The sequence below is a fragment of the Echiichthys vipera genome, assembly GCF_963691815.1.
Source record: "Echiichthys vipera genome assembly, chromosome: 21".
NCBI classification, from domain to species: Eukaryota; Metazoa; Chordata; class Actinopteri; order Perciformes; family Trachinidae; genus Echiichthys; species Echiichthys vipera.
In genome coordinates this window covers 2067602-2094878 of record NC_139846.1, presented here as the reverse complement: position 1 = coordinate 2094878, position 27277 = coordinate 2067602, and the positions used below count along the sequence as shown (strand labels likewise).

The 27277-nt window shown below is 40.7% G+C and overlaps 1 protein-coding gene across 3 annotated transcripts in view; it reads right to left on the bottom strand.

Moving 5' to 3' along the window:
- Positions 1-628: 628 nt before the first annotated feature.
- Positions 629-27277, bottom strand: part of abcd3a (ATP-binding cassette, sub-family D (ALD), member 3a) — a gene marked incomplete at its 5' end in the record, with an annotated part of 57708 nt that continues 31059 nt past the window's right edge. For all 3 annotated transcript variants that reach the window (XM_083936272.1, XM_083936271.1, XM_083936273.1), the window contains 13 exons: positions 629-4487; positions 4779-4835; positions 6651-6755; positions 12767-12886; positions 12967-13056; positions 13444-13509; positions 13647-13724; positions 13948-14011; positions 14100-14172; positions 14296-14387; positions 15741-15832; positions 16181-16278; positions 25173-25242. In XM_083936272.1, the coding sequence (XP_083792398.1) occupies positions 4410-4487; positions 4779-4835; positions 6651-6755; positions 12767-12886; positions 12967-13056; positions 13444-13509; positions 13647-13724; positions 13948-14011; positions 14100-14172; positions 14296-14387; positions 15741-15832; positions 16181-16278; positions 25173-25242 (1083 nt within the window). In that variant the 3' untranslated portion in view covers positions 629-4409. The remainder of the gene's footprint in view (positions 4488-4778; positions 4836-6650; positions 6756-12766; positions 12887-12966; positions 13057-13443; positions 13510-13646; positions 13725-13947; positions 14012-14099; positions 14173-14295; positions 14388-15740; positions 15833-16180; positions 16279-25172; positions 25243-27277) is intronic.

Below are 27277 nucleotides of genomic sequence, written 5' to 3'. Positions count from 1 at the left end.
CAATAATCAATAATCATCTAGGCAACAATACATAAAAGTTATTTTGTCACTATTTTTACTTCGATTTTAGTGAAGCAAAGTTAAGTTCAGTTTGTAATAGCTTCTTTTATTTCATCTATTTATTTGGTAATAATTAAACATCAAAAAAGTCTTTATGGCACACTGAAACAATTCTGGACAGAATTCCGGGACTTTTTGCGGCAGGATGGATCAAACCATGATGCCCTTTGCGTGTTATTTATTAAGGCAGTGGCTGTGAAGATGGAGATAGAGTTGTTTCTTTGTCCGAACGGGACCGTTTTTTTAATAAACCGTTCCACCCCTAGTAAATACCGTTTTAAAACAGTCTATACCCTCCTCCCACTACTTATACCCCTACACCATGACACACAACTTTAACACCAATGAATCACTTCACAGATGTGACATTCCCTGACTTCCACAGAAAATGTAATAAACATTATTGTGTGATATACACCGAGTTCAATTTTAAAAATCCTGTATGCACAGCATGAGAAACATATCCTGGCTTTATCATTAAGCCTCATCTGGATTTCAACACTTCTATTCACCTGACATACTTGCTATCTCACTCACTCACACTTAACCCCCAAGAAAGAAATAAGTCTTTTTCATTAGTTCCACAACTCATTATTTTATTAGAGTCAGATCATTGTCACCATTGTCCATATAAAGCCATCTATACTGCTGAAACTTTACATTGTCACAAGTTCCAGTTGATCAGTGACAGTAGAAAGAGCTGTTGAGTAATGGCAGAGGGGTTGAGGAAGGATGATGTCTGCATATTCAGGTACTAGTGATCAACTGAGAGTAGCCATCATTGCACTTCAGACACAGTCCCCAGCTGAAGCCGGAGCTCAAGTTAAAGCTGGTGTCAATATAATTCAAGAATAACTTTTAATCCCACCTCCAAACAAACATTTCATATTTTAACTGAATTTCACCTGTGGAAAATGTCAATAATGAGATTATAAGAAGTAATTTGCGGTAACATAATCAAGAAGCCAGTTGAAAAGAAGGGGATCACAGCTGAGCAACCACAGAATATTATACATAGATGGACAATAAGCATGTGACTGGAGTGGACCTCATCAGTCAGCTTTCATTGCGTTCTGTCTCCTTACTAACAGTCTTGTGTTTCATGAACTACTATCAAAGAGCAAAATTGAGTATATCCCAACAACAATAATTTCATAGTCCTGTGAATGTTCTCATTTGTCTAGGTCATCGTTATCCCCAAAGCAATTTAAGTCAAAAGCAACTGGACTTGGTTATTTATCTAGGACCTAGACAAATAACAAAGTCCAGTTGCTTTTGACCGAAATTGCTTTGGGGATAATAACTAACATACCGTTTGTCTAAAGAACCTATAAGGGGAGAACCACTGAAGCATTTAATCAACTGAATTAAAAACAATGTGACATGTTCTGAAGTTAGAAGCTGTCTAGACATGTTTATTTATTAAAATATTTTTCAAATCATTAGTCAGTCCATGACTTTGAAGCTTAAAGCCCAGTCAGATCAGAGAGTGGCATGGCAAAATAAACTCATGTGTTCATAAAGTGCATTTAGGGGAGCTTTCTGGATCGACTGCTGCCTCTTGACTGACTGCAGACCATGCTGTATCTCTTATGGAGCAAGGTATTAAAAAGAATTGGATTAAGTAACATTAGGTTAAAGGGACAGTTCAGATTTATGTGTGGTTGTATTTGAGTGGGACATTTTCATATCTTACGGTCAGTGTATAACCCACAGAAGATTAGGGTTGGCACGTGTCCAGTTTGGAAAAGCACACAGGAGTACTGACACGGAAGCTAAGAAATGTAGTGCTGTTGACGGGGGCAGCAGCTAAACAGATTTAAGACAACTAAAAGATACCAGTTACATTTTACCCATTTACCTTTCCGTCCGACGGTATTTCCTGACGGAGAACTGAAGCTGTTACAGCCAAAGCCAGCAGACAAACATTTAACATTTTAACTTCTAAACATGGGAGTTGCTAGTCTACCGTAGTGAAGCTTCATGACCTATTTGTTGAGTCCACTAGATGGAGTTCTTGGTTTAAAGAGAAAGGCTCAATGAATGGTGATTCAGTGTGTATTCAACCCTTTGTTGAACAGAAAGGTCCACCTAGTGAAATAAAGACAATCCTCCATGGAGCTTCATTTGGACAGCACTTGTCTACCGCTGCCTTGATCAGTTAGTTTGATCGCGTTATTGTGTGAAACTCTGTTGAATCCCAACTAACCCTTTAAAACACCTAAGATGGATATAACAGATTTAATTCTCCGTTGGAAAATGATGTCTGATGGCAAGGTAAAATGGTAGAAATAGCCCAAAGGTTAGCATCACCCTGATCTCTCAACAAAAATCAAATGGGATTTTGGATTATTGCAGAAAATAAGCTCTGTGTCGAACAAATGTTTATGATACTTGCTTAGATGCAATTTCCAGAAGTGAAAAGCTAATGTTAGGCTATCATCTTTTATCTCTCAAAACGAGACTTTGAGTCAAGGGAACCGTAAATGTAAAATCACTAACACTCCCAGGTTTTAGGACTCATTCCTTCCGTACTCTATATAGCATACACTTAACGTGTCTGAGCACACATCTCCAAACTTGTTTGATAGTTCTGCAAAGTAAAACTCAATGCCAAATTTCTCCTCTTCCGGCATAGCTAGACCTGTGGCAAGTTCAGGCTGAAAACAGTGTGCACCGATTTGCTACGGTTTCCGGGATGACGACGTGTTTCCTCGAAACAAGCAACAAGCTTTGAGGTATGTTTTCTTGAATTTGGTGGGTTTGTCGGAGTTGTTACCCAATCGGGAGTGATGTGCATGTTGACTTGTGGTATTAAAAAGACAATGCACTTGCATACACAAAAGGGTGTTCAACACACCACCGTTTCAGTTCAAATAAACGTTTTGTCAGGGCTGAACGCACCACAGGCCTCAAGTCAAAGCACTCTGACAGCTAGGTCTGATGCAGGACGATCATACATGAGAAACCTTGATAGAAATCACACAAAGAACATTAAAGCTATAAGAAAATGTGTTACAGGAGGTGAATGTTTAAAATACAATATCACTGGAGCTGAGAGCTGACACTAGTGACAGAAGTCTTAGCAGCACCGAGGTTCATGAGCAGACAGGGTCAGAGGTTGTTTTTCATATGAAACTGTTCTGAATGTCCCTCTCAATCAGACAGAAAAGAGCTGTCCTACGTTTACCCTGGAGGCTTGCTGCCATGTTATCACAGCTTAATTATAACTTTATGGTGCAAATGGTGCTCATATTTAATCTTTTTTAGTTTTAGTTAGTTTTCCCAAGACACTGATTTCTGGACATATCAAACTTGTTTTCTGGAAATAATGATGTTTATGTCTCAGTATCTCAGGTTAACAGTTTCCTCACATACTTGAATATCCAATAGGCTTCTATCATTTAGCTTTGAGAAAAAGAGCCAGGAATGAACCAAGCAAAAACAACAAACCACCATTTAACCTCAGATTACTATGCTCTAACCGTACAGTAAGACAATAGCTTGGTACTTCGAGGTGATAAGACAATTAACCGTTTCCTTGGAAATAACTCCCTTTACAATTCTAAGATATCAAGATAACTGGTGAATGTTTACCAGCATCCACTTTTCCTAGCTTCTGTCAGCTGTGGAGAGTCTAACTTTAATGAGAACCTACTAGACAGCCAGGAGCGTCACTTGTGTAACTGCACAATGTCTAGGAGGCATCACATTGTGCATAAATACTTCTGTATTATTCTGTGCAGGAAAGGTTACTGTGGGCGGTGGGGTGGTTAGCATTGTCGCCTCACAGCCAGAGGGTTCCTGGTTCGAATCGGTGCGTGTGTTCTCTTCAGGTTCTCTGGCTTCCTCCCACAGTCCAAAGACATGCAGGTGTTAGGTTCATTGATGACTCTAAATTGCCCGTAGGTGTGAATGTGAGTGTGAATGGTTGTCTGTCTCTGTTTGTCTCTATGTGCCCAGTGATAGACTGGCCTCACGTCCGATGTCAGCTGTGATCGGCTCCAGCCCTTCCCTGATATGGATGGAAAGATTACTGTGGGACATGTGGTATCTTTAGTATATCTCCACAGTCTAACCTCTGTTACAGTGCTGAGATATGAACACATGTGAAGAGATAATTAAAACAGCAAAGTATTTTTCCTGAAGTTGGCAATATAGATTACATTTTTTTTTTTTATTATTACAAATGAATGATTATATTGGACTAGAGTGATGATTTAAATAACTGGAAACAAATTATTAAAATATTAATTATTAGTTTTAGTTATAACTTCTGTCTCAAGTGCAAAGAATTAGTGGACTGGTTTTATCAGATCAGTGCATTTGTGGCTGACATCAGCAATCAGTTACGAGCCAAACTCTACAGTCTCCTCCGTGATGGGCTTGAACTCGTAGTTCCCCCTTCCGTCCATGTGGAGATAATACTTCATGACAGCGATGAAAACATAAAAAATACAAAGTAAGTGAAAAAGAAGGAGGACATCTAAAGGCAGCAGTGTTCTAACAAGTACATACACAAATCTGTCTTACTTACAAAAGTAACAAAGACATTTTTATTTGCCATATACATAAATATATCATACTGTGAAATTACAGTCCCTATAGAGTGTTTAAACACATTTACAAAAACAACAGTGCAGAGAAAGAACAGTAAAGGTGGCAGTGGGAATGTGATTTGATTTGAAGTCATAAGAACATGGACCTTCAGTCCTTACCTTGTGGTGCTTCCACAAAGACTTTCTATGGGACACTGTGAACAAGGTGATGCCCACCTGTGGATCAAAGGACACACAACTAGTACAAGGCTCGGTTCACCAAGGTAGAAACTTTTTAAAAAACTAACCACATCTACAGGATAAGTCACTGCAACATGCATCAGTTATCACTGCATTTATCCTGAGCGCGGATGCCAATTTCGATTTTTTTTTAAAACTTTTTTTTAACATTAGCCTTCGTTAAAGTGTAATTCTGGTGTAAAAACATCCAAGGGTCTTTTTTGGCAAATCCATTCATCAAATAAGTGTATTGATGGTTTATTTGAAGAGTGTATTAATTTCACTGTAACTGCTCATGAACTGCAAAATCAACAAGCAGGCAACTGGGTCCAAGTTCACAGTTTTATCATTTAATCATTTGTTAATAAATGTTTGTGTTTACAATATGTCTGTTTATTTAATATTACAAAGATGAATGTGCCAGCCTCTTCCTTGCCTTCAACTGACTAAACTATTACATTAATTGGTATTTAACCCTTAATTAATATTGAGTATATTTAATGAGACTTTTATATTAGTTATCACTTTCGTCCCTGAAGGTGGTGCCCTGAGGTAGTTTGGTTTAACTAGAGTCAGAGTCCTTTTGGTATTATTATCTTTGATAATTATTGGTGATAGCTAGTAATACTTGATTAATGATAAGTTTATTGAGAATACTCAAAATCTGAACGTGAGTCAAGGCCCTACACTAGTAGTACAACTGTATTTCAGAATAAATCAAAAAGTAATACTTTGCTCTCTCTTCTAATTTTGATCTCCGCTGTATATAATGTTTTTAGTGATTTTATTGATATCTTTGTTAGGGTTTCCTCTATATACATCTTGTGGTGGCAACGCTTCAGACATTAAGTCACAATTACACGACTCTGTGAGGGCTTTTGATTTGAGACGAAAGTGAAGACACACCCTCGCAACACTCTAGAATCTGGGAGACATGCACCAAGGAGAGGCAGGGAGAGAGATGAAGGTCTTTACACACCAGAGGCGGTTTTTTCGTGAGATTAATTTGCACGTCAATATAGTTTTTTTGAACTGTTGTTTTCTTTATGACTGCATTCGTACAGAATGTGAGTTTTACATGGCAAAAAAAGCACAGAGGTCTGCTACTTACCCTTGAACATCCATGGATCAGACAAAAAACTAACTTCTGTACAGCCGCTGTTAATTCTAACTGACGCACTCTGCTGCTAGCAGGCATGCAGCAGGAGACACTCGGTAAAACGCGAAGGTGAAAGCCTAAATGCCAGGCCAATTATCTGTCGATCCCTAATATGGTTTATCACCTGGCCACTTAGCTCAACAGGATAATGATCAGTCCTTATGCCAAGTTCACCCTACACGACTTTCAAAGTTGTCAGTTTCTGTACGGATCAAACAACACATCTTGCTGTTGGGAGTCCTGAAGTTGCTGTGGTTTAAACACTATTGACTGGGGACAAGGAGTCACCAATTACAAAATCTTTCACCAGGAGGACCATTGCGGTCTCTGGCACTTTAGTGCTCAGGCCCTTAATGGATAACTAAATAAAAATCAGTACTGTATGTTCAGTATCAGTCAGCGCTGCAGGACAAAGTACTTAATGATACCATTTCTAAATCACATGATCATATGTTTAACGTATTTTCACATCTGTGCTTATCGGACCACATATACGCCGATACCCATATGTCTGTGATCTTTCAATGAAGGAAACTGCCATTGAGCAGTCGCCTCGTGGAGTCGTTTGAAGTAGTCAACCCTAAAGCCTTTTAAAGCCTTGTTTCTCAGGTGGTGTATTGTACTTTTGTGTAGAGTGGGTTATTGGGTCATACCGTCTTGCAGTGGCTGTAGATGTAATCCTCCACATCAACACTCACTGCACTGGTGCACTCGTCCAGAATGGCAAACTGGGGCTTGTGGTAGAATAGTCTGGCCATCTACATACAGAAACACAAACAAATTCATTATTTGCTAACACCAGAGTCATAACTAAACAGAGAGTGAAAAATGCCATGTATGCAGCCTAACCATAATCAAGTCCAGTATGCCTCTGTGCTGACAAATCAAAGAGCCAATAGGATTTACTCTTTTTAAACTGTCATATCTAAAATGATTGGATAATAGTAAACTTTGTAAACCTATGCCATAAGCATTGCAAATTTTAACCATCATATTAAAATGATGGTCCACAGTGTTCTTTAAATGTTTATAAGCTGTCTACTTAGACTCAAACAGGTCTTTGTTTTGAGATAAATGACCACCCACATACCGTTACTTTTACATGATAAACAGCAAAACAAACCTCCGTCCAAAGGTACAATAGATCACTGGTCTTATAGAATCGCTTCATGGATAAAAAATAAAAAAATAAAAATAAACTACAGAAAGCTCTTTGTTCGGGTTTAAGGCTTGATTTCAATATACAACCGCATTATATGTAGTACATTATTTAGTATTATCTGTTATTGAGTGGTTCACATGTCGAGGTCAATTTCACTTCTATTTTGTCCTTACTGACCGCCAGAGGCAGTGCTTCACACTGGATATCTTCTGTCTCGCGAATGCGCAGTTTGAGTATTAATACCAACAAAGTCATATGTGACCTCGGATGACCCCCGGCTCAGGTATAAGTTCCGGTGTCACAAGATCATTTCCTACAGGATCTTCTTGCGGTTCACGAGATTCTGAGTGACTTGGAATTTCGGCGGTCTATGTCGAAGATGACAGACACCAGACCAACAATCCAGACGAGCTGAAGACTGATATCAAAGCGACCTGGGCTTCCATAGCTTCCAGGCCACGACGCAGTCATTCATACCTGTAAAAGGAGCCCTGACGCAAAGTACTGAGTGCATAAATGAACATACCTTCTATTTCTGTATTATAAATCTTTTTTTTTTATTGATCTTTTCAATTTTATAATATTTTGAGATACTGGATTTTTTGATTTTCATGAGTTGTACGCCTTAATCATCAAAATCATTATTATGAAAGCAACAAAATATTTGAAATATTTAAATCTCTTACGAATCTAGAATATATGAAAATTTCACTTTTGAATTTAATTATGGAAGTTTCAAACGAAAGTTACAAATGTTTTTTCTAATTCTATGAATCCTGGATGACCACCAGAGGCAGTGCTTCACATTGGATATCTTGGTGACTCAGGTATAAGTTCCGGTTTCATCCACAAGATCATTGCCTTTTCATCTACTCGCTATGCAGGTTAACTAGAGTTAACTGTGGTAGCTACGTCTAAGTGATTCTACCGGAGGTCGACGCTGGTAGCTTTGGGACCGCATCGGTCGAAGTTGCGGGTTATTTGTCCTTCAAAGGCTGCGACAAGCTGACTGCTTTCAGAAAAGCAATGGGTCAGCCGGTCGGCCGTAAGAGAGAAAATGTTGGTGACCGGCGGACACGTCTATTGAGGTCATTCCCAGCGTGAAGACCGTCAATCGGTAAGTGATTCACACGCAAACGTTACGGTGTCAGCAGAAGAAGTGGCCTCACTTTCCTCTCTGATTGTAGCGGCCAAGCCAAAACTTCAAGCCACTGAAGGCTACGTAGACGCCTATAATTAATAATTGGTTTTCACACTTGAAAGATGACGATGATGAAGATGACGAATGATCTCAGTATAGGTACTGTTTTAAGCAGAGGGCTTCCGCTATGGCTAACGGTAACTTAGTTACAAGGATGTAACTCCAGTTCTCAGTTTGTTCTCTAAGCTAACCAATATGGTTAATAGATTGGAACCCATGATTGGAACACTACTGGGAGCGAGCACGTTCCATTTTAGCTGCTATTGACAGCAGACAAGAAGCTACAGAGAGCGACTCCGCTCCGTGTTAGCTGCTATTGACAACATACTGTGTCGGTAAGGGAATTGTCCCCTCTATGTCATTATACACTGCACCACATCCTGTTCTCACAGTTAGCAGTGCTCCCGACGCTAACACGAATATGTGTTTGATGCTAACTAATATTGAGAGCTACGGGTTGCACAGTGTCCTCACTCTTCCCTCACTGTGAACATGGCTTTGTTTACTGTTCTACCAATTAGCTGTAATCTCACTCAGGCTAACTTGGTGTGGCGCTGACAAGAGTATGTGTCTACCTAAGATTGACAGCTACTGTCCCTCAGGAAGTGCCTTCACTTTCCCCCACTGTAGACATGGTTTCCGCTGCTGTTTCCCAGTTAGCAGGGTGCTCTAGATAAGGCTAACTTGGAAGGTCGCTAGCAGGAGCGTATGCTCAGCATGAATATATACTAGTGAAATGAGTGTTCTCGCTCCTCTTTTCACTGTATACCCTGTTTCCTGAAGGGAGCTGGAACAGAGAGAGAAAAGTAAAGTAGCATACAGGACCAAATATTTCTTGACAACCTACTGTTTCAGTGGAGAGTGTTTCCGCTCCCCTCTCACTGTAGCAATACACATTGTTTTATGTCCTGGTCGCCCAGTTAGCAGAGTACTCTCGCTCATGCTAACTTGGTGGGATGCTAGCATGATCATGTGCTCAATGTTGGACACCCAATCTGCTCAGGGCTGATTTTGTTCAGAACAGAACATTGCCTCTGTGGCAGCTTTGGCCACACACTTAAGTTACAGTGTTATAGGGGAGACTTTCCAGGCCTCTTGACCTGGTTCAAGCTCCTTGTTCATGGTTCTCGGATGAGGCCGAAGACGACTTCACGGGTCCATGATTGCAGCTGGATATACTGTTGTCAACTGGTGCTTGCTAATGCTTTCTTCAGGTGCGTTCCGTGCACTGCCATAATTAATGTTATTCCCTCCGAATACCTGGGGGACTTACATGCATGCCATCTACACTGGCCTATCAATGTGGCAAAGTCTGACCTTGGCCACATGCCAGCAATTGAACCTACCTCTGCTGTCCTCAGTTCCCTTAATGAGGCTGAGGCCACACGTTAGGTGTCTCTTGTCTTAATATCCTAGGGCACTGACGCTCTCCTAAAAAAGGGATTATGATGCTGCACCAAGGGGCTGCCGCTGCTTGTTGGGGAAAGAAACCGCAGAGTGACAGAACAGAGTCGCCAACATTTTTAACAAAGACAAAGGGGATCGGTTAAGTCTCCAGATCAGTTCAGAACAATGGAATAAAAAACTTGGAAAATGCTCAGCTGGATGTTTATTCTTCAAGATCGCTAATTCCCTCATTTAGCTGTCAATCAAAAAAGGATTCCGCCTCAGACAGCTCATCCAATCATCATGCAGAAGACGAGCGTCCGGGCCAGCCCACTGTCCAATAGACCCCAGAGACACCGAGCGTCCGATGGGCGGGACAAAGCCCAGCATTTATCCAATGAGCATGTAGTTTGGCTGCAGTGGAACAACCTGCTCTACGCTTCCCCACTGAAGTCAGTAGAAGCTGAGCATCCGACTGTGTAACGCGCTGTGACACAGTGGGGATGAATGAGAAGGAAGTTGCGCCGGTTACCTGTGACAAGTAGCTGATTCTGAACAAAAGATGAAGGCTTTCTAGCACGTATGAAATACACACAGCAGTACGTACTCCACCACCTTTTTAGGGACATTTTAGGGTTAGCTGAGCTTCCCTTGCAGTCTTAGAGCAATTGCCATTGCGTTAGGGGTAGGGTTCCACTCTTCCAGGAGTCTCTTCAACATTTTGGGGAGCCCTGATGGGAGAGCCCCTGGAGAAAAAGATGTGCCACGGGCCTCATGGTGTTGCCAAACATATTTTCCAGTGACTACAGAGTGAATGCTGCCAATCCCCATCCATTTGGCGTCTTTGGGTCTCAGGATTCCTTATGACTCTGTTGGTATGAGTCATCCAGTGTGAAGCACTGCCTCTGGTGGTCAGTAAGGATGTTATAGAACAAAAGTTACGAATGTAACTACGGTTCTATGCATCCTGGACGGCCAGAATTCAAGGTCACTCAGAATCTTGTGAACCTCAAGAAGATTCTGTACAAAATGATCTTGTGGATGACACCGGAACTTATACCTGAGCCGAGGTCACATGTGACTTTGTTGGTATTAATACTCGACCTAGGTATGTGCGAGACAGGAGATATCCAGTGTGAAGCACTGCCTCTGGTGGTCATCCAGGATTCATAGATATGGGAAAAAAACATTTGTAACTTTCATTTGAAACTTACAGTTGCATCTCAAAAAGTTTAAATATTGTGGAAAATATTTTTTTTCCCTGTAATTTAATTCAAAAGTGAAACTTTCATACATATATTCTGGATTCATAATAGATTCAAAGTGAAATATTTCAAACATTTTGTTACTTTAATAATAGTCATTTTGATGATTAAGGCGTACAGCTCATGAAAAATCAAATATCTCAAAATATAAGAAAAATTTCATAAGATCAATCCAAAAAAAAAGGATTTTTAATACAGAAATAAAAATTTGGCACTCAATACTTTGGGTCGGGGCTCCTTTTACAGGAATGAATGACTGCATCAACGCACCGCGGCCTGGAGGCTTTGGAAGCCCAGGTCGTTTTGACAGCAGCCTTCAGCTCGTCTGGATTGTTGTTCTGGTGTCCGGAATCTTCCTCTTGACAAAACCACATAGATTCTCTATGGGTATTAGGTCAGTTCTTTTCCAATCGAGGACAGTAATACTAGGGTCAGCAAACCAGTTACTAGTAGTTTTGCCACTGTGGACCGGTGCCAAGTCCTGCTGGAAAGGGAAATCAGCATCTCTATCAAGCTTGTCAGCAGAAAGAAGCATGGAGGGCTCTAAAATTTCCTGGTAGACGGCTGCTTTGACTTTGGACTTGGACCAACAGCAGCAGATGACATGGACCCAAAATCATCACTGACTGCGGAAACTTCACACTGGACTTCAACAATCTGGATTCTGAGCCTTCCACTCTCCTCTAGATTCTGGGACCTTGATTCACAAATGATATGCAAAATGTACTTCCATCTGAAAAGAGGACTTTAGACCACTGAGCAACGGTCCAGTTCCTTTTCTCCTTATTCCAGGTAAGACTCTTCTGACATTATGTCTCGTTCAGGAGTGGCTGGACACTAGGAATGTATCACATGTGGCTCATTTGCTGGACATGTGTGTGTTTGGTGGCTCTTGATGCACTGACTCGAGCCTCAATCCTTGTGAAGCTCTAAGTTCTTGAATCAGCTTTGCTTGACAATCTTCTTAAGGCTACGGTCATTCCTGTTGCCTGTGCACCTTTACCTACCACACTTTTCCATTCCAGTCAACTTTCCATGAATATGCTTTGATACAGCACTCTGTGAACCGCCAGCCCTTTCAGCAATGATCTTCTGTGTCTTACCCTCCTTGTGGAGGCTTTCAATGATTGTCTTCTGGGGAACTGTCAAGTCAGCAGTCTCCCCCATGATTGTGGTTGTGTGAACCAGATTCCGTGTATTTTATACTGCATCGATAGTGATTTATTCAAACTCCAAATTTAATTTTTTTTTGGTTTGTTTTTTTTTAGCTGTAGGCCGTAATTTTCAAAATTACAAAAAAAGCTTGAAACATTTTAGTTTGCATGTTATGAGTCCAGAATACAATTTTCACTTTATGAAAGGACTGACAAAAAATACTGAACTATTTCATTATAGTCTAATTATTTTAGATGCACTCACAGTTAGGCTCACAAATATTTGGACAGTAACACAATTTTTAAGATTTGGGCTCTGCATGCCACCACAATGGATTTGAAATGAAACAACTGAGATGCAATTTTCACCATATTCTATTTTTTTGCACCATGTGCAGGTTTCCCCAGTATCGATGGCTGGTCAATTTAAGGTTAAATGAAAAAGAAATCCCACTTTAGAAGAAAGTGTGAGTATGAGCTGGGACCACCCTGAGCAGGACAATCAGTTCAGAAAATGGATGGATGGTTTGGTCTGATTTTTTACTCATGTAAATCAATCAGTGCCATGTTTCCTGTACATCCTTAGATAGTGAGTTCTTACAGCCATTCTCTGCTTCTCTCCTCCACTAAGGACATCCATCCAGTCCTGGACTGAGTCCCAGCTGCCTCCCCGGTCCAGGATGTGACCCAGCTGAACGTTGTCCAAGTAGTCCCTCAATACCTGGGCACACAGACAAAATGATGCATGGAATAAGAAACACAGACAATAGAAGTGGGTGTGTGGAGTGTGTTGTGTCCCACCTGATCAGAGACGCCTTTCTTCCTCTGTTCTTCATAGGTGTCAGGGTAAATTACTTGGTCCCTCAGAGAACCTAGAGTCATGTAGGGTCTCTGGACAAACAACAGGTATGCATGAATTATTCCAATTTTAACAATATAGTTTTTTTTCTTCTATAAAGTCTGAGTTATTGAGCATGTTTGAGCACAACAGTGATTGATACTACCCTTCAACATTCAGAACCAGTATAACATGAAACATGTTTGATTCTTGGCAATAGTGTTCAATTGTTAAAATACACATTTTGTATTATAATTTTTTTTATTTTCTAACAGATGAGTAAAGTAATGAAATATATGATCTATGATATCTTATGATTTATAAAAACAGTATAACTTCCAGTTTACAAATGCATGTGCCTAGAACTTGAAGATAGCCGGTGCTGAGAGGTTTTTGATGTTTAAGGTGGAACAGGAAACAGCCTAAAGAAGATTTTTTACCTGTGGAACATAGAAGAGCTTCCCTCTCTCAGGTTTTGTCAGGTGTCCTCCAAACAGAGGCCACAGCTTTCAAAAAGCACATATACTTATTTTAATACCAAAGAACATTTTGAAATAAACAACAACAAATGTACATCACTTTACAGACAAAATTGATTAACCGTGCTTTCCAAGCAGCCACTGTTAACTGGAAGGTTTCTCACCTCTCCGAGCACTCTGAACAGAGAGCTCTTTCCACAGCCGTTTGGTCCACACACAAGAACATTGGTGCCTGATCTCACCTTCAGAACACAGAGGAACAATGATATGACTAAGAAACAGTTTTGGTCTTATTCAAATCTTCTAATTTAACAAAATCATGTGTATGATAAAAACAAAAATTCTTAAACCAGAATTCAATTTAATATTTCATACAAATTAATTACTTCGTTCATCTAATCACTCATTCAGTCAATCACAGTTAGCCTGTCTGCATGAGATATGGCGATGAATGATGAGCTTTACCTCAAATGTGAGGTCTCTGATCAAAATATCTCCATTGGGTGTCGCTAGCGGGGTATGGTCAAATCTGCAAAATTAAAATATTTAAAACTGCGCTCATGAAAAGAACAAAAAAATATGCCAATGTATATTCAAGTGCAGAATAAGAGACCTACTTTATGATGTTATCTCTGTTGATAATTTGACCACTTCCAGGCACCAGTATGAGTTTCTCTGCAATGTCTGATTCTAAGGTGAATAAAGGTGGAATAAAGCACAAATCAGTTAAGTGGTTTGGTTTCATAGCTCCAGTTATCTGAGATAAGAACTCCTCTCTGTCACATATTTCTTTGTGATTAGGATCATGTGTACCCTTTTCCTCCTGGGAGACCATGGTGCGTTCATATTTGCCAGCATTCAGCTCCTTCAGGACTTTCCTCAGTTCAGTGATACGAGCTGTAAATCTGTAGGGACAAAAAAAAATCCATGCACATTTCAATTAATTAGAACAGATCTTAGCTCTGTCTTATTTTGAAGGGAGTGTATTATTTCATGTTTCTCTTACTAGCTTGCAGCATGTTTCATTCTAATAATGAAGGTTGTACATAGGTTTTTATAATATTGTCTTACATAGCTGTATTCTATTTAATAATTGGATCTTGTTTCATTTTCATCACAAAAACAAGACAGACCATTACAGCTCGTCTTTCTGAGCACATGAACGCCGGTTCATCACATTAACAACTCTGAGCTGACTGAACACAGCTGCTGCTGCTGGAGGACCTCCCTTACCAGTTTTAGTAGAAATGAACAAAGTGGGGCGGCCGGTGGAACAGTGGTTAGAGCACTCTCCCCATGTAAAGAGCCTGAAGGTCCTTGAGGCAGCGGCCACAGGTTATTCCGACCTGCGACCCTTTGCTGCATGTCTCCCTCTCTCTCAAACCCCATTTCCTGTCTGTCCTAACTAATTAAAGACTTGAAAACTGCCAAAAACATAATCTTCAAAAAAAAAGAAAATGAACAAAGCAAAAGTGCCTTAGCATTTAGCACACAAGGCTAATGACCAAGGAAAGGCTAAGGATGTAAACAAGCTGCTATTAGCTAGTGTCTAATAATAAACAGTAACATTAATGGTGGAGCTAAGCAGCTAACATCATCAGTCTAACTTTGAGATATTAATTTAACAGGATGACACAATAACGTGTTGGAAAGTCAACCAGCAACGAGTCAAAAACAGAGGCAGCTGCTATACCGTTCTATTTAATCAGCAGAGATAATATGGAGCCAAGTGAGCAGAAACACAAGAAGATAAACAGGGCTGTAGCTTAATACATCAGCATGGAGCAGATCCCCGTTTACACTGTGGAGAAACCTGACTAACCACAACTGATTCACCAACTGTATCCAAGGTTTAACCTCCTTCATGGAATCAGTTAATGTCCACAGAAAACCCTGAGCTCTACAACACAAGAAACAAACATTTGTCATATTTATATTCACCCTACAGTTATGTGTTTTCTTTCGTATTTTCACTAAGTCAGACAACTTTTTAAAAGTGTTATTGACGTTGGCTTTGTTCTAATCTTTATTAAAAATTCTGCGTAAATTTTTTGTAATTTTCTCCTGGTCGAAAATTATATTGGTATGGACATTAAAATTTAGTATCTTGACAACCCTAGTCTACCTAACATATATAACATGGATGTACTGTATACTGCAACTTTACTGGAGAAATACAACCACAAGGCGGTAAGTCCAGTTTAAATAAATCTTTACTTTGTATGATTTTCTATTTTATACTATTCTGGAAGACTCACCCTGAGAGGCGGGTCATCTCTCTGCCAGCCAGTACAATCCTGCCCAGGGCCTGGGACAGCCTCAGGAGCATTCTTCCACTCTGGTAGTAGTCCTACAATCCACACAGATCAATTGACATCAGTTAAACCTCAGAGCCCCAAAACATTACTGCAAAGCATTTTGAAATCAAGCTGTTCTGTTTAATTAGTGTTTCTACATGAGAACCACTGATATTTCTTCATCTTATAATTGCATCATTGGAATAAGACCAATTGCCAAAAAGTACTTAACTGCTGTGTGCTTATGCAGTTGTATACTATAATGCTTTACACAAAATATGAATCTATTTTTAAGGTTTATTTTGCCACTGTTAACAATGTCACAAAGCATGTGAATCTACATGATCTTACCTAGGTGGACTAGAGGCTGAAAGTGTGTGTGTTTGTGTGTTTTCTCTGACCTCAAGCAGCTCCGAGTGTGTACTGTGCAGGTGTCGAGGGTGTGACAGGTTTAGGAATGGCCGGCTAACCACCAGGTAGCCTACTACAGTGGCCACGTCTGCAGAGAAACAGCATGTGGACACAAGGAACAGAGAATTAAGACAGATAACAATCATGTTTTTGAGAGGGCCTAATTCTAAATGATTCTCACAAACATTCTACTACTTAGTTGCAGAAATTCTACAAAATTCCCATCACATGAGATAAGGATGTTGTCTCTCACCATTATTGCTACCTTGATTAAAGTTTTGTTCCAGTGTTGGTACCGTCTAACCCTACTCTCACCAGATGAATTTCATTCCGCCTAGCTCCACTCATCCATCTTAGATCGCTCCATAGGAGAGTTGTTTTAGAAGAATGGGGTTTATCAGAAAACCTTGCATATGATTGGATAAACCACTTGTCTGTCATCATTATTCATGTGCTACTTCAACCACTCACATTGTATCCAACCCTTGACGCTGGTGAAAGCGACACAAGGAATTGCACTAGACGCGAGAATGAAATAGCAGCATCAATCTCAACGCCTGCTCCCTCGATGCAAGCCGCCATTGTTGTCTGAATCAAAACAATTCAATTAAATTTAAATTCAATTTTTATAGATTTTTATCGATGTGATGTTGCAGAGAAGCGACATCACATCAATAAAAATCCCGTCCGCAGTCCTGATTAGCTCTACCATTTTTCAGTCTTCCCCAAATCCCTCTCCTATGGAGCGATCCAAGATGGATGAGTAGTACTGGCAAAGGTAAGATGGAACGAATTCATCTGGCGAGAGTCAGGTTAGTTACCATCTGTGTTCAATATAAAAACATTCTACATTATACAGGGCATATACTCATTGTCAGATTCATATTTGTATTGTTTTGTTTCCACTAAAACATGTTTACATGATTTGTACAAAAAACACATTTTTTCAGGCTGTGCTTTATTAACCTTTATTAACATGCTCTCTGAAACAATCAGTGGTAGCACCTTTCTTCTTAAGTCCCCCCTTCTCACAAAGCCCAGTCTGGTCTGACTGATGAGTACTTCAGAAGAGGTGCTGCGAGCAATCATGTCGTTACATTCCGGCTAATCACCAAGCTTAGACAGGTTCTCTGTAGAACTTTATAAGAACTTCTGGCCCTAAATTTAACCCTTTTTCTTTGCCATAATCTGACAGATTTATGTGAGACCGGAATCCTCCCTCCCCTACTTTATGAAGACAGCTGTAATATCATTAATACACAAGAATTATAAGACATTACAAACTTCTTAAAATTGTTTAATAAACAAATTCACACGAGTTCCAAACCTAGAATAGCCTTCAGAAACTTTACCAAATGTAGAGAAAAAAGGTGCACTGGGACTTCCAGACCTTCAGTTATAACTCTGGGCCACTCAGAAAAAGGGAATGATTGACTGGGTATGAAAACTGCAAGCTAATTTTTTTCACATGTATGAATACTGGACTGCTTCGATTCTTGCTTTCACTGAAACATGGCTGACTGGGAGTGACAACAGTAAAAGCATGCACATAGATGGCTTCAGGTTTCCTGTAAGGTTAAACCGGGATACTGACTGGCAAGCACCATGGTGGAGGTGTTGCCTGTACCTCAATCCACGCTGGTGCAAAACAGTTGTCAGAGAAGAACTGTAAAACCCTGACATAGAATTCTTGGCTGGCTCCCTGCATCCCTTCTAACTTCCCGGGGGAACTGTTTTTCATTCTGGTTTGTATCCACCCCAGAGCAAATGCACCCACTGCTACAGAACATATAAGAAATATTTTCAACAGACTCAACAGTGATTCCCATCCCAAAGAAGGGCACCACCAAGGTCCTGAACGACCTTGGACAGGTGGTCCTGATCATGAAGGCCATAGTGAACATCATCAAGGAGCATATCACCAAGGCAACTGGCTTGATGATGGATCCATTGCAGTTTGTTTACCAGGATAGCTGGGGTATCGATGACGCAAAAATATTCATCTTAAACACTATCCATACGCATCTGGAAATCACCAAGACCACAGCCAGACTTCTGTTTGCAGACTTCTCATCAGAATTTAACATCCTGCAGCCACATATCTTGGCTGAGAAGCTCATCAAACGCTTCCACCTAAACCACCAACTCACTCTGTGGATAGACTTCCTGACCAACTGATTACAGAGGGTCTTGGTGAACCAAACCTTGTCCGACACACTCTTAACCTCAATTGGCTCTCCACAAGGCTGTCCTCTTCCCACTTCCCATCATTCTCTACACTGATAACTGCAGCTCCAACTGCCACTTTGAAAAATTTGCTGATGACACAGTCACTCCTGTCTCTGCTTTCCAGCCATACACAACATCACAGCTCAGCCCTGCAAGACTTTATAGTATGGTTTGAATAGTCTTGTTTTGAGCTAAATATGAGTAAAATCAAGGACATGATGGTGTCCACTATCATCCAGCAGGAGGGAGTGGAGATAGTGGAGGTATGCAAATCAGAGACAGTACCTACTCAGGAAGCTGAAGTTTGGGATTAACAAAGACATTCCCACCACATTCTACAACGTATTCATTGAAAATGTTATAACCTTCTCTTTCACTAGGAGGTTCCACCCCATCACCCTGCAAAATAGAAACCGTCTGTTGAATGTGGTCAAGGTCTGCTCAAAAATCATTGAGCAGCAAACTCTGAACTCTCACTGCCCTATGCAATCAACAGACTGTTGAGTTAATATGCAGAATTCTTCAGGACCCCTCTCACATCCTGTTTGACGAATTTGAGCGGTTTCCCTCAGGACGCAGATTCCGCGGTCTGGGTTGCTGAACACAGAGGAGGAAAGCTACATACATCCTCAGGGCTGTCCAGCTTTGTAATGCTGATCACTGACTCCAATGAAACCATTTATATCCACTTTTATAATGAATCACTAAGAAAGCACTTTGAAAACTATTAACCTATGCGCAATGTTGGTGTGTGTTGTGTGATTGTGCAGTGTGTCTGTGAAAGGCATGTTGGTTGATTGTGCAGTATGTGTGCTGCTTATGTTTATTGATTGTGTCCCATTTTTAAAAAAAGCTACTGTAATGCGCCCTTTAAATTGCCAACCAGGGATGAATAAAGAGCTTAGGACATAAGCCGCTACTTTTTTCCCTCGTTCTGGTCCCTGAGGCTTATACAACGGTGCGGCTTTTCTACGGCTTACGGTAACCAGGGGCGCGCACTACAGAGGATGCGCGAGACCGAGGCAGACATCTGGCGCCAGGTAACGAGAGCAAAACAAAGAGTAGGAGAGTGTCAGCAACAGTTTGCGCGAAGGAAGTGTTCATGCAAACACCCTCAACATGGAAAACAAACGGAGAAGTGCATATGGTGCTGCTTTTAAGTTAAAGGCAATCCATCTGGCTGTCAAAGAAGGAAATAGAGCTGCTGCACGTACCCTTGACATCAATGAATGGCTGGTTATTTTGATAACGTAAACGGCCGCGGGACTGCACTTTTACTGCCGTGTTACAGGCGAGCACTTTGTATTACTTTGCACCGTTGTATTATTTGTACTCTGCACGAATGCTGTTCGCCATGTCAAAGATGTGAAAGTTTGATTGAATGATTGAAAGATTTATTGTTAATAAATGGGACGCTTTGCGTTCCCAAACAGTCATCTCTGTCCCGACAATCCCCTCCGTGGTAGCAGGAACCCCTATATACTACGGTAATTACACATCAAAACGCCTGCGGTTTATAGTCGGGTGCGGCTTTTATATGGAGCAATCTGTATTTTCCCCTAAATTTAGCTGGTGAGGCTTATAGTCAGGTGCGCTTTATAGTCCGGAAATTACGGTAGTCTATAACACCCTTTGGACATGACATGATGCAAAGAGGTTTTGCAGATATTCTATGAGACTCTCAGTGTTGGCTCCCCTCTCCTCTAACCCAGACCTTCCATATTCAAGAGGAAAATCCTTGCTTACAAAAGGCTTTTGCTTGACCAACATAGTTCTTCCTTAACATGAATGTATGGCAGAAAGATCTGGAGTTGACCTCAATGATGATCACGGGATGATATGTGTAAAAATGCTTTTGTTTCATCGTCCTGTAACAAAATAATTGGACAGAAATACAAATGTAGCGCCTTTAGCCTGATCGGAAGAACACACTGACACCTACAATCTCTCTAGGTTTGGACAGCTGGTAATAGTTATTTAAACACAATAGCATGATGTTGACAGTTTATTGCAAGGTAAATAATATTTTGCCGTGTATGAAAATAAAAGACAGAAAAATAAAAAAATAGAGCTCTTTCAAAAAGTTGAAAAAATAATAAAATAAAATAAAAAAAGTTCAAAAGAAAGTGTCCCTCCTTCTTTGCAGGTCAGAGTTTAGTTTAATTTCTGTTCACATGGGGAACGGTTTTGTGTTATATTCTTATCTGTATCCAGAGATAGGTGATATGATTTCTGAAGTTCCTTGGAGTGGATCCCACAGTTGGCCAGACTGTGCACCGTTCCGTCTGAGAACCGTCAGTCGGAGTTTTCACATGGGCTTTACACGGTAAAACCGGCTTCTCTCTCCCTCTCTGGCACACTAACACGACTTTCCCTTAATAAACAAAAGATTTATCAAGATACTGCCCAAGGATTAATCATTCATTTACGTGGTTTTTATCACGTTACCTACCCTGGTTCATCAGTTTGTTTATATGCGTGTGCTCTGGTCAGTAGCTCGGCTCGGAGTAAGATGGCGGTTGGCACAGACTGATATCACGTTCGGCTCAGAGTGAAGTCACGTTCAATGGGTGGTGGGGCTAAGGTATAATGGAAATGTATACACAGGATGTACCTTCCTCCGCTTCGCTTGAGTAAAATGTATTCTAACTCATGATGACCCAGATGTCATCATTGTTAAACATACACAGGGTTGATTATCCATATTTTTGGGGCGTGTAAGGGACTAAAATTCTGACAGTTAAGGTATTGGTTTTGTTACCGATTTTACGTTATAATTTGTTTTGGGTGTGGCACGTTCGGTCTATAGCCCCCCATTACTTTGAGCACTTAAACACATTTTTAGCGCCCTTGTATACTCGAAAGCGCACAAAACTTGGCAGACACAATGAAACCCTAAAACATTGTGAAAATATTCAGTGATTTGGACCATATATGTTTAGCTGGCTCCATAGCGCCCCCTAACGCCTGGAAGGCCTTAGTTGAAACAAAGTTGCTCTGATATTCATAAATATCACATAGCTTTAATCATTTCAGACATATTTCCCATTAGCTTTCATAAGCTCCACCCAACAGGAAGTCAGCCATTTTTAACTACACATTTTGTTGGTATAATCCTCCCATTACTGTGATACTAAATTGTGAAGGTAGTCAATACCTCGAACGATGATGTCATAAGTAATGTGACAACCCGCCATTTTTGGCACTTTACAGGTATGGTGTTTTTCGTAACTTCTACCAGAGAATTCAACAGATCCATCTCAGATGTGGTCAGCAGATTTCCAAAACCTTCACATTAAAAAATTGTAAAGCATTTGTGGTTTACTGGTGCCGTGGCGAGGTGGGCAAATTGTATGTTTCGCCATCACACAGTAAACTGTTGTAACTTGACTTTACATTGTCCATTCTGCCCCAAATTTCTCATTCTCATTATCAAAACATCTACACACCCATATTGAGTACCAGCACCACCTACTAACAGGAAGTAAAGCTTATATAACAGACATCGTCCAATTTACCTGACATTTATATGGTGTTGCCTAAATTTGATATACAGCAACATGGTGTATAGTAAGTGTGCTTTTCTGGCGCCAGAGAGAGCATTGTCATGTCTGTCAAAATTGCAGGCTGATTGGGAGACAATGGCAGTGAAGTTATTGCATGTTGCTGAAGGAGGTTCCAATAAGGAAAATAATAAAGAAATAATTGAAAAAAGGGCTACACGGTGGTGTAGTGGTTAGCACTGTCGCCTCACAGCAAGAAGGTTACAGGTTCGCATCCTGGGCCTTTCTGTGCGGAGTTTGCATGTTCTCCCCCTGACTGCGTGGGTTTCCTCCGGGTACTCCGGTTTCCTCCCACAATCCAAAGACATGCACGTGTTAGGTTAATTGATGATTCTAAATTGCCCGTAGGTGTGTGAATGGTTGTCTGTCTCTGTACGTCTCTATGTGCCCTGTGATAGACTGGCGTCCTGTCCAGGGTGTACCCCGCCTCACGCCCGATGTCAGCTGGGATCGGCTCCAGCACCCCCGCGACCCCGACCACGGGATAAGCGGTTGAAGATGAATGAATGAATGAATGATAATTGAAAAAAGAGACTATGTTAATCCACTGGGTCTTCACATCCTCAGATTATGGGAGTACATGGAAGATTTCCTGCTAGTTCTTTCAGCAAAAAACAGAAGAAGTAGCATGCTTTTGCTTGTTCTGTGTAACCAGGTCCGTGATAGCAAGAAAATCACAATGCCTGCGAGGCAGATTCAGCAGGTACAGTCACCTAGTTGGAGAAGGCTGAGCTAGATCCACAGTGATCTCCCCAGACACTGTATGGCATACAACCCTATAGGATGTCAAATCTAGCATCAAATCTGACTTGCTCACACATTTTCTGATCGATGCAGGCGGAAAAAGAGAGACTATGGCCTTTTCTCACATTTTATATTGATGCTGAAAAGCCATGAAAAAAAGTTTGGCATATTACAGTGCCTATAGAAAGTCATCATACCATTTTGAAATAGTCGCTTTTTTGTTTTACAGCCTGAAATTAAAAAAAAAAAAAAAAAAAATATATATATATATATATATAATTTTTTTTCCCAGTGTGATATACACAGTTTGCCTTACAACATTCAATTGTTTCATTCATTTTCAAAATTTCTGAAAATTAATAAAAAATAAAAAACTAGAATAGCAGGGTTGGAAAAGTGAAGAGTCCCTTTAGAATAACCATTGTAAACATTCTCAGGTATAACCAATCACCTTCCAGATTACATACCAAGTTAATTGACCTCCACCTGACATCAACTGTGGCGGCTTTGAATACCTCAGAATATAATCAGCTGATTTTTGAGGATTCCACTCCTAGTAGTGCATGGTAACAAAAATAATTCACCATGGCTGTGGATAGGCACAAGTTAGGAGAAGGGTATAAAAATTTCAAAGGCTTTAACTCTCCCTCTGAGTACCGTTCAGTGTTTTGTCCAGAAGTGGAAGGCATATGGCACCACCCAGACCTTTCCTAGATCGGGCCGTCCCCCCAAACTGGATGACCAAGCAAGTAAAAGATTGATCAGGGAAGCTACCAAGCGGCCCATGGTGACCTTGAAGAAGTTACAAGTCTTAACGGCAGAGGTTGGTCGATCTGTGCATGTGACAACAATTTCACAAGTTCGACATGTATGGCAGGGTGGAGATAAAGAAGCCTCTTCTGAAAAAATGTCACACTGAGTCTCATTTATAGCGGGGGGGGGGGGGGGGGGCGCTATGCTCCTGGAGGATCACTGTTCTGCATGTTTTAGGTTTCTCCCTGCTCTAACACAACTGAGTCTAACGATTGTTAAACCCCTGACAAGCTTCAGCTACATGATAACAAGCAGAGCATTATAATCAGGTTTGTTAGAGCAGAGAAAAACCTTAAACTTGCAGGGCAGTGGCCCTCCAGGAGCATGGTTCCCAAGGCCTAGTTTAAAGTATGCAAAAAAACAACATATTAAAGATATGTATAGAGCAAAAAACAACATATTACCAGTAAATATTCAAGCATATTTTTTTTCCGAGAGAAGGGGGTTATAATCTGAGGGGGGAACTGAATCTAACACATCCGTATGCACGCTTAACTTTAAAAACCTTTTGCATTTCAATATGTGGAGTGAAACTGTGGAACAGACTAGCAGAGGAGCTCAGACAATGTCCAACTAGGAGCAAATGTAAACAGCGGTACAAACAGATGGTATTTACAAGGTACAGGGAAGAAGAGGGGTATGACAAACACTATGGTTCTCACATTTTGCCATACTTGTCATTTATTTATTTTCACACAAGCGGTTATTGTGTTGTTTGTTGGTTATTGTTTGTTTTTGTTGAGCGTATTCAATTAAAAAAACAAAACGGGATACACATGAAGTCAGAACCTAGTACTAGGTACTAAGTGGAGAAGGGGTAGGAATTAATAAGCTAATGCTTCTTCCTACTCCTTTTCAAACATACAAAGGGTTTCAATGAATTGTGCTTCAAGTGTAATACATTTTTTTTTACATGAAAACTTGAAATAAAGCATTCATTCATTCATTCAAGATTCTGATGCCATGTGGCAAAAGGTTATATGGTCAGATGAGAGCAAAACTGAACTTTTTTTGAAGGGAAATGGATGCTGCCAAGTTCACCCAAATTCTTGAGGAAAACCTGCAGCCCTCTGTTAGACACTTGAAAATGGGCAGGTGGTTCACCTTCCAGCACGACAATGACCCAAAACACACCGCCATAAAAACAACACAGTGGCTAAAGGACAGGAGGGTGAATGTCCTAGAGTGGCCTAGTCAGAGCCCGGACCTGAATCCTACAGAACATCTGTGGATAAACTTGAAGAGTTCAGTCCATCACCGCTCACCACAGAATCCGACTGAACTTGAACAGTTCTGCAGGAAGAACGGGGATAATATTTCCCCGTCTAGCAAAAGAGGCCTCCACAAAGTATTTAATCTGTTGACTCTATTTAAACCTATTTCATTTGCAGATAGTGTAAAAACAAAAAACACAGAACAACAAAATTAAACTATTATTGTGTATTTTATTTATTTATATATTTATGTGAGCTTTGGTTTGCTCCCTATTTTGTGCTGATACATTAAGTATCAGAATAAAGGGAAGTGATGTGTGTTTTTTCTTACCACTTACATGTGGTACAGCAAGACAAATTAATATATATCAGGGCTATTGCCAAAACATTATCTATCAAAGAGAGATATATCTACTTACACTTCGCAATTATGCTGTCCACAAATCCCATGGAGAAGCGAAAGAAGATAAAGTCGTGCAAGTGGTCCACCTGGAGAACAAAATAAATATGTTTATTCTGAAGTTGGGAGAACACAGTAATAAGGACTTGCAACAGTTACTTCTATGTAGAATGAATTTTAGGAAAAACATATCTGATGTCTCTGTACAACACACTGCTTTTTCTTTCCTCCTCAGCATAATGCTTTGAGCTGTTTCACAATTGAGAAAAGCATCAAATTTAACTGTTGCATGTGTGAGACTGCCTTTCAGTAAATGGTTCAAAGGCAGAGTACTACCAAGCCAGCTCAAGATACCTAGGATATCTTTTGTAGGCTGTAATTTATACAGGTTGATCTGTCTTGACGTGCTACAGTTCCCCGTTTGAGTTCACCGTTTGCTTCTCCGGTAAACTCAGCTGGTTTTGATATAATATCCACCACAGCAGCCAACTCAGCTTAAAATTTAAACACCCACTAGTACTACTAAAGCACTCACAATTCTCCTTCTTTCATTCACTTTCTCGGTAATCCTACACTTGTTTACACGTTAGTGATGTCCACATGAGGCCACTAGATGGAGCGCTCTGTTCAACAAAGGGTTGAAAACACACTGGCCCTCATTTATCAAACAAACGTACAGCAGAAAAACGTGCGTAAGACCATTTCCTGGCAAACTTCGGCATTTATCAATTTGGCCGTGAGCGGGAGCTACGATCAAATCTTACGTCTGGTCTGAGATCGTGTTCAATTCAATTCAATTCAATTCAAAAAACTTTATTTGTCCCCGGGGGGCAATTCAGGGCACACAGAGCAGCAAATAACGACAGTGCAACTATACAAAAACATTTTAACCTAACACAAGAATAAAGTGTAAGAGAAGAGTAAGTGTCAGGATGTTAGTGTGTTAGTACAGGTAGAATAAGTGTCAGGAGGTACGCAAATTTCAGCCTGTGTATTTGCAGTGCAGCACAGCAAAATCTGGCTGAAAATAATTAACAAACCTCAGCTGGCATTAAGCATAAGCAGTCACATATTAAGAACAGATCAAAACGGATTCTTAAAACAAATAAAAAAAGAAATTGTGGTTGGAGCAATTGATTGTACTCATGTGCGTCTGAAGGCACCATCCATGAATGATTACGCATTCATCAATCGCAAAAACTACCACTCGATAAATTTACAGGTGATTTGTGATGCCAAGCTATCGCTTTTAAACGTGGCGGCCAGGTGGGGGGGGACACATACGATTCTTTTATATTTCAAAACAGCTCGGCTCCAGCCTCCCGCGACCCCAACAGGGACAAGCGGTTGAAGATGAATTCATTAATGAATGTGTTGGCGCGCGGTTGCAGGAATGTGCACTGCAGAGACAAAGTAATCTCCTCGGCAAGTGGCTACCCTCGATAAATTGCATTAAATCAAACAAGGCATCAGATGATTAACATCTTGGTATGGTACTTCTAGGTGCCAAAGGTTATCCTTAGGAATACCTAATAACCCCGCTGGCAAACCCCGCTACAGAGCAAGAGCGCAGGTTCAGCAGTGCGCACACACGCACACGGGTCACAGTTGACTGCCTCCGTTTTTCTTTTCCATACAGCGTTTTTATGGGCCCCTTTTATTCCACTCTTAAGACTGCCACAAAGCACATCTTTATTTTGCTCCATCTCGGATGTCAGGATGCCGATCTGTGTGTCGGAAAAGTTTCTTTTTGTACCAGCGTTCTTCCTCTCCATGTTTGACCTCAGTGGGCGAGACCGCCGAACCAGGAATATTTAAGGGCGTAACATGTTAATGACGATCGAATTCAGCCGCCGCATTTATCAAGGCCCGCTCATTCGTACGCTGAGATTGGTCAGATACGAATGTTTCATAAATCACACGTGGGTCCTGTCATACGACCAATTCTGCGCTCAGATCTGCGCCCGTTTTCACGCAAGATTGATAAATGAGGGCCACTAACTTTACCAGAACATGAACTGGAGACATTATCTTTACCAGAACATGAGCTGGAGACATTAACTTTACCAGAACATGAACTGGAGACATTAACTTTACCAGAACATGAGCTGGAGACATTAACTT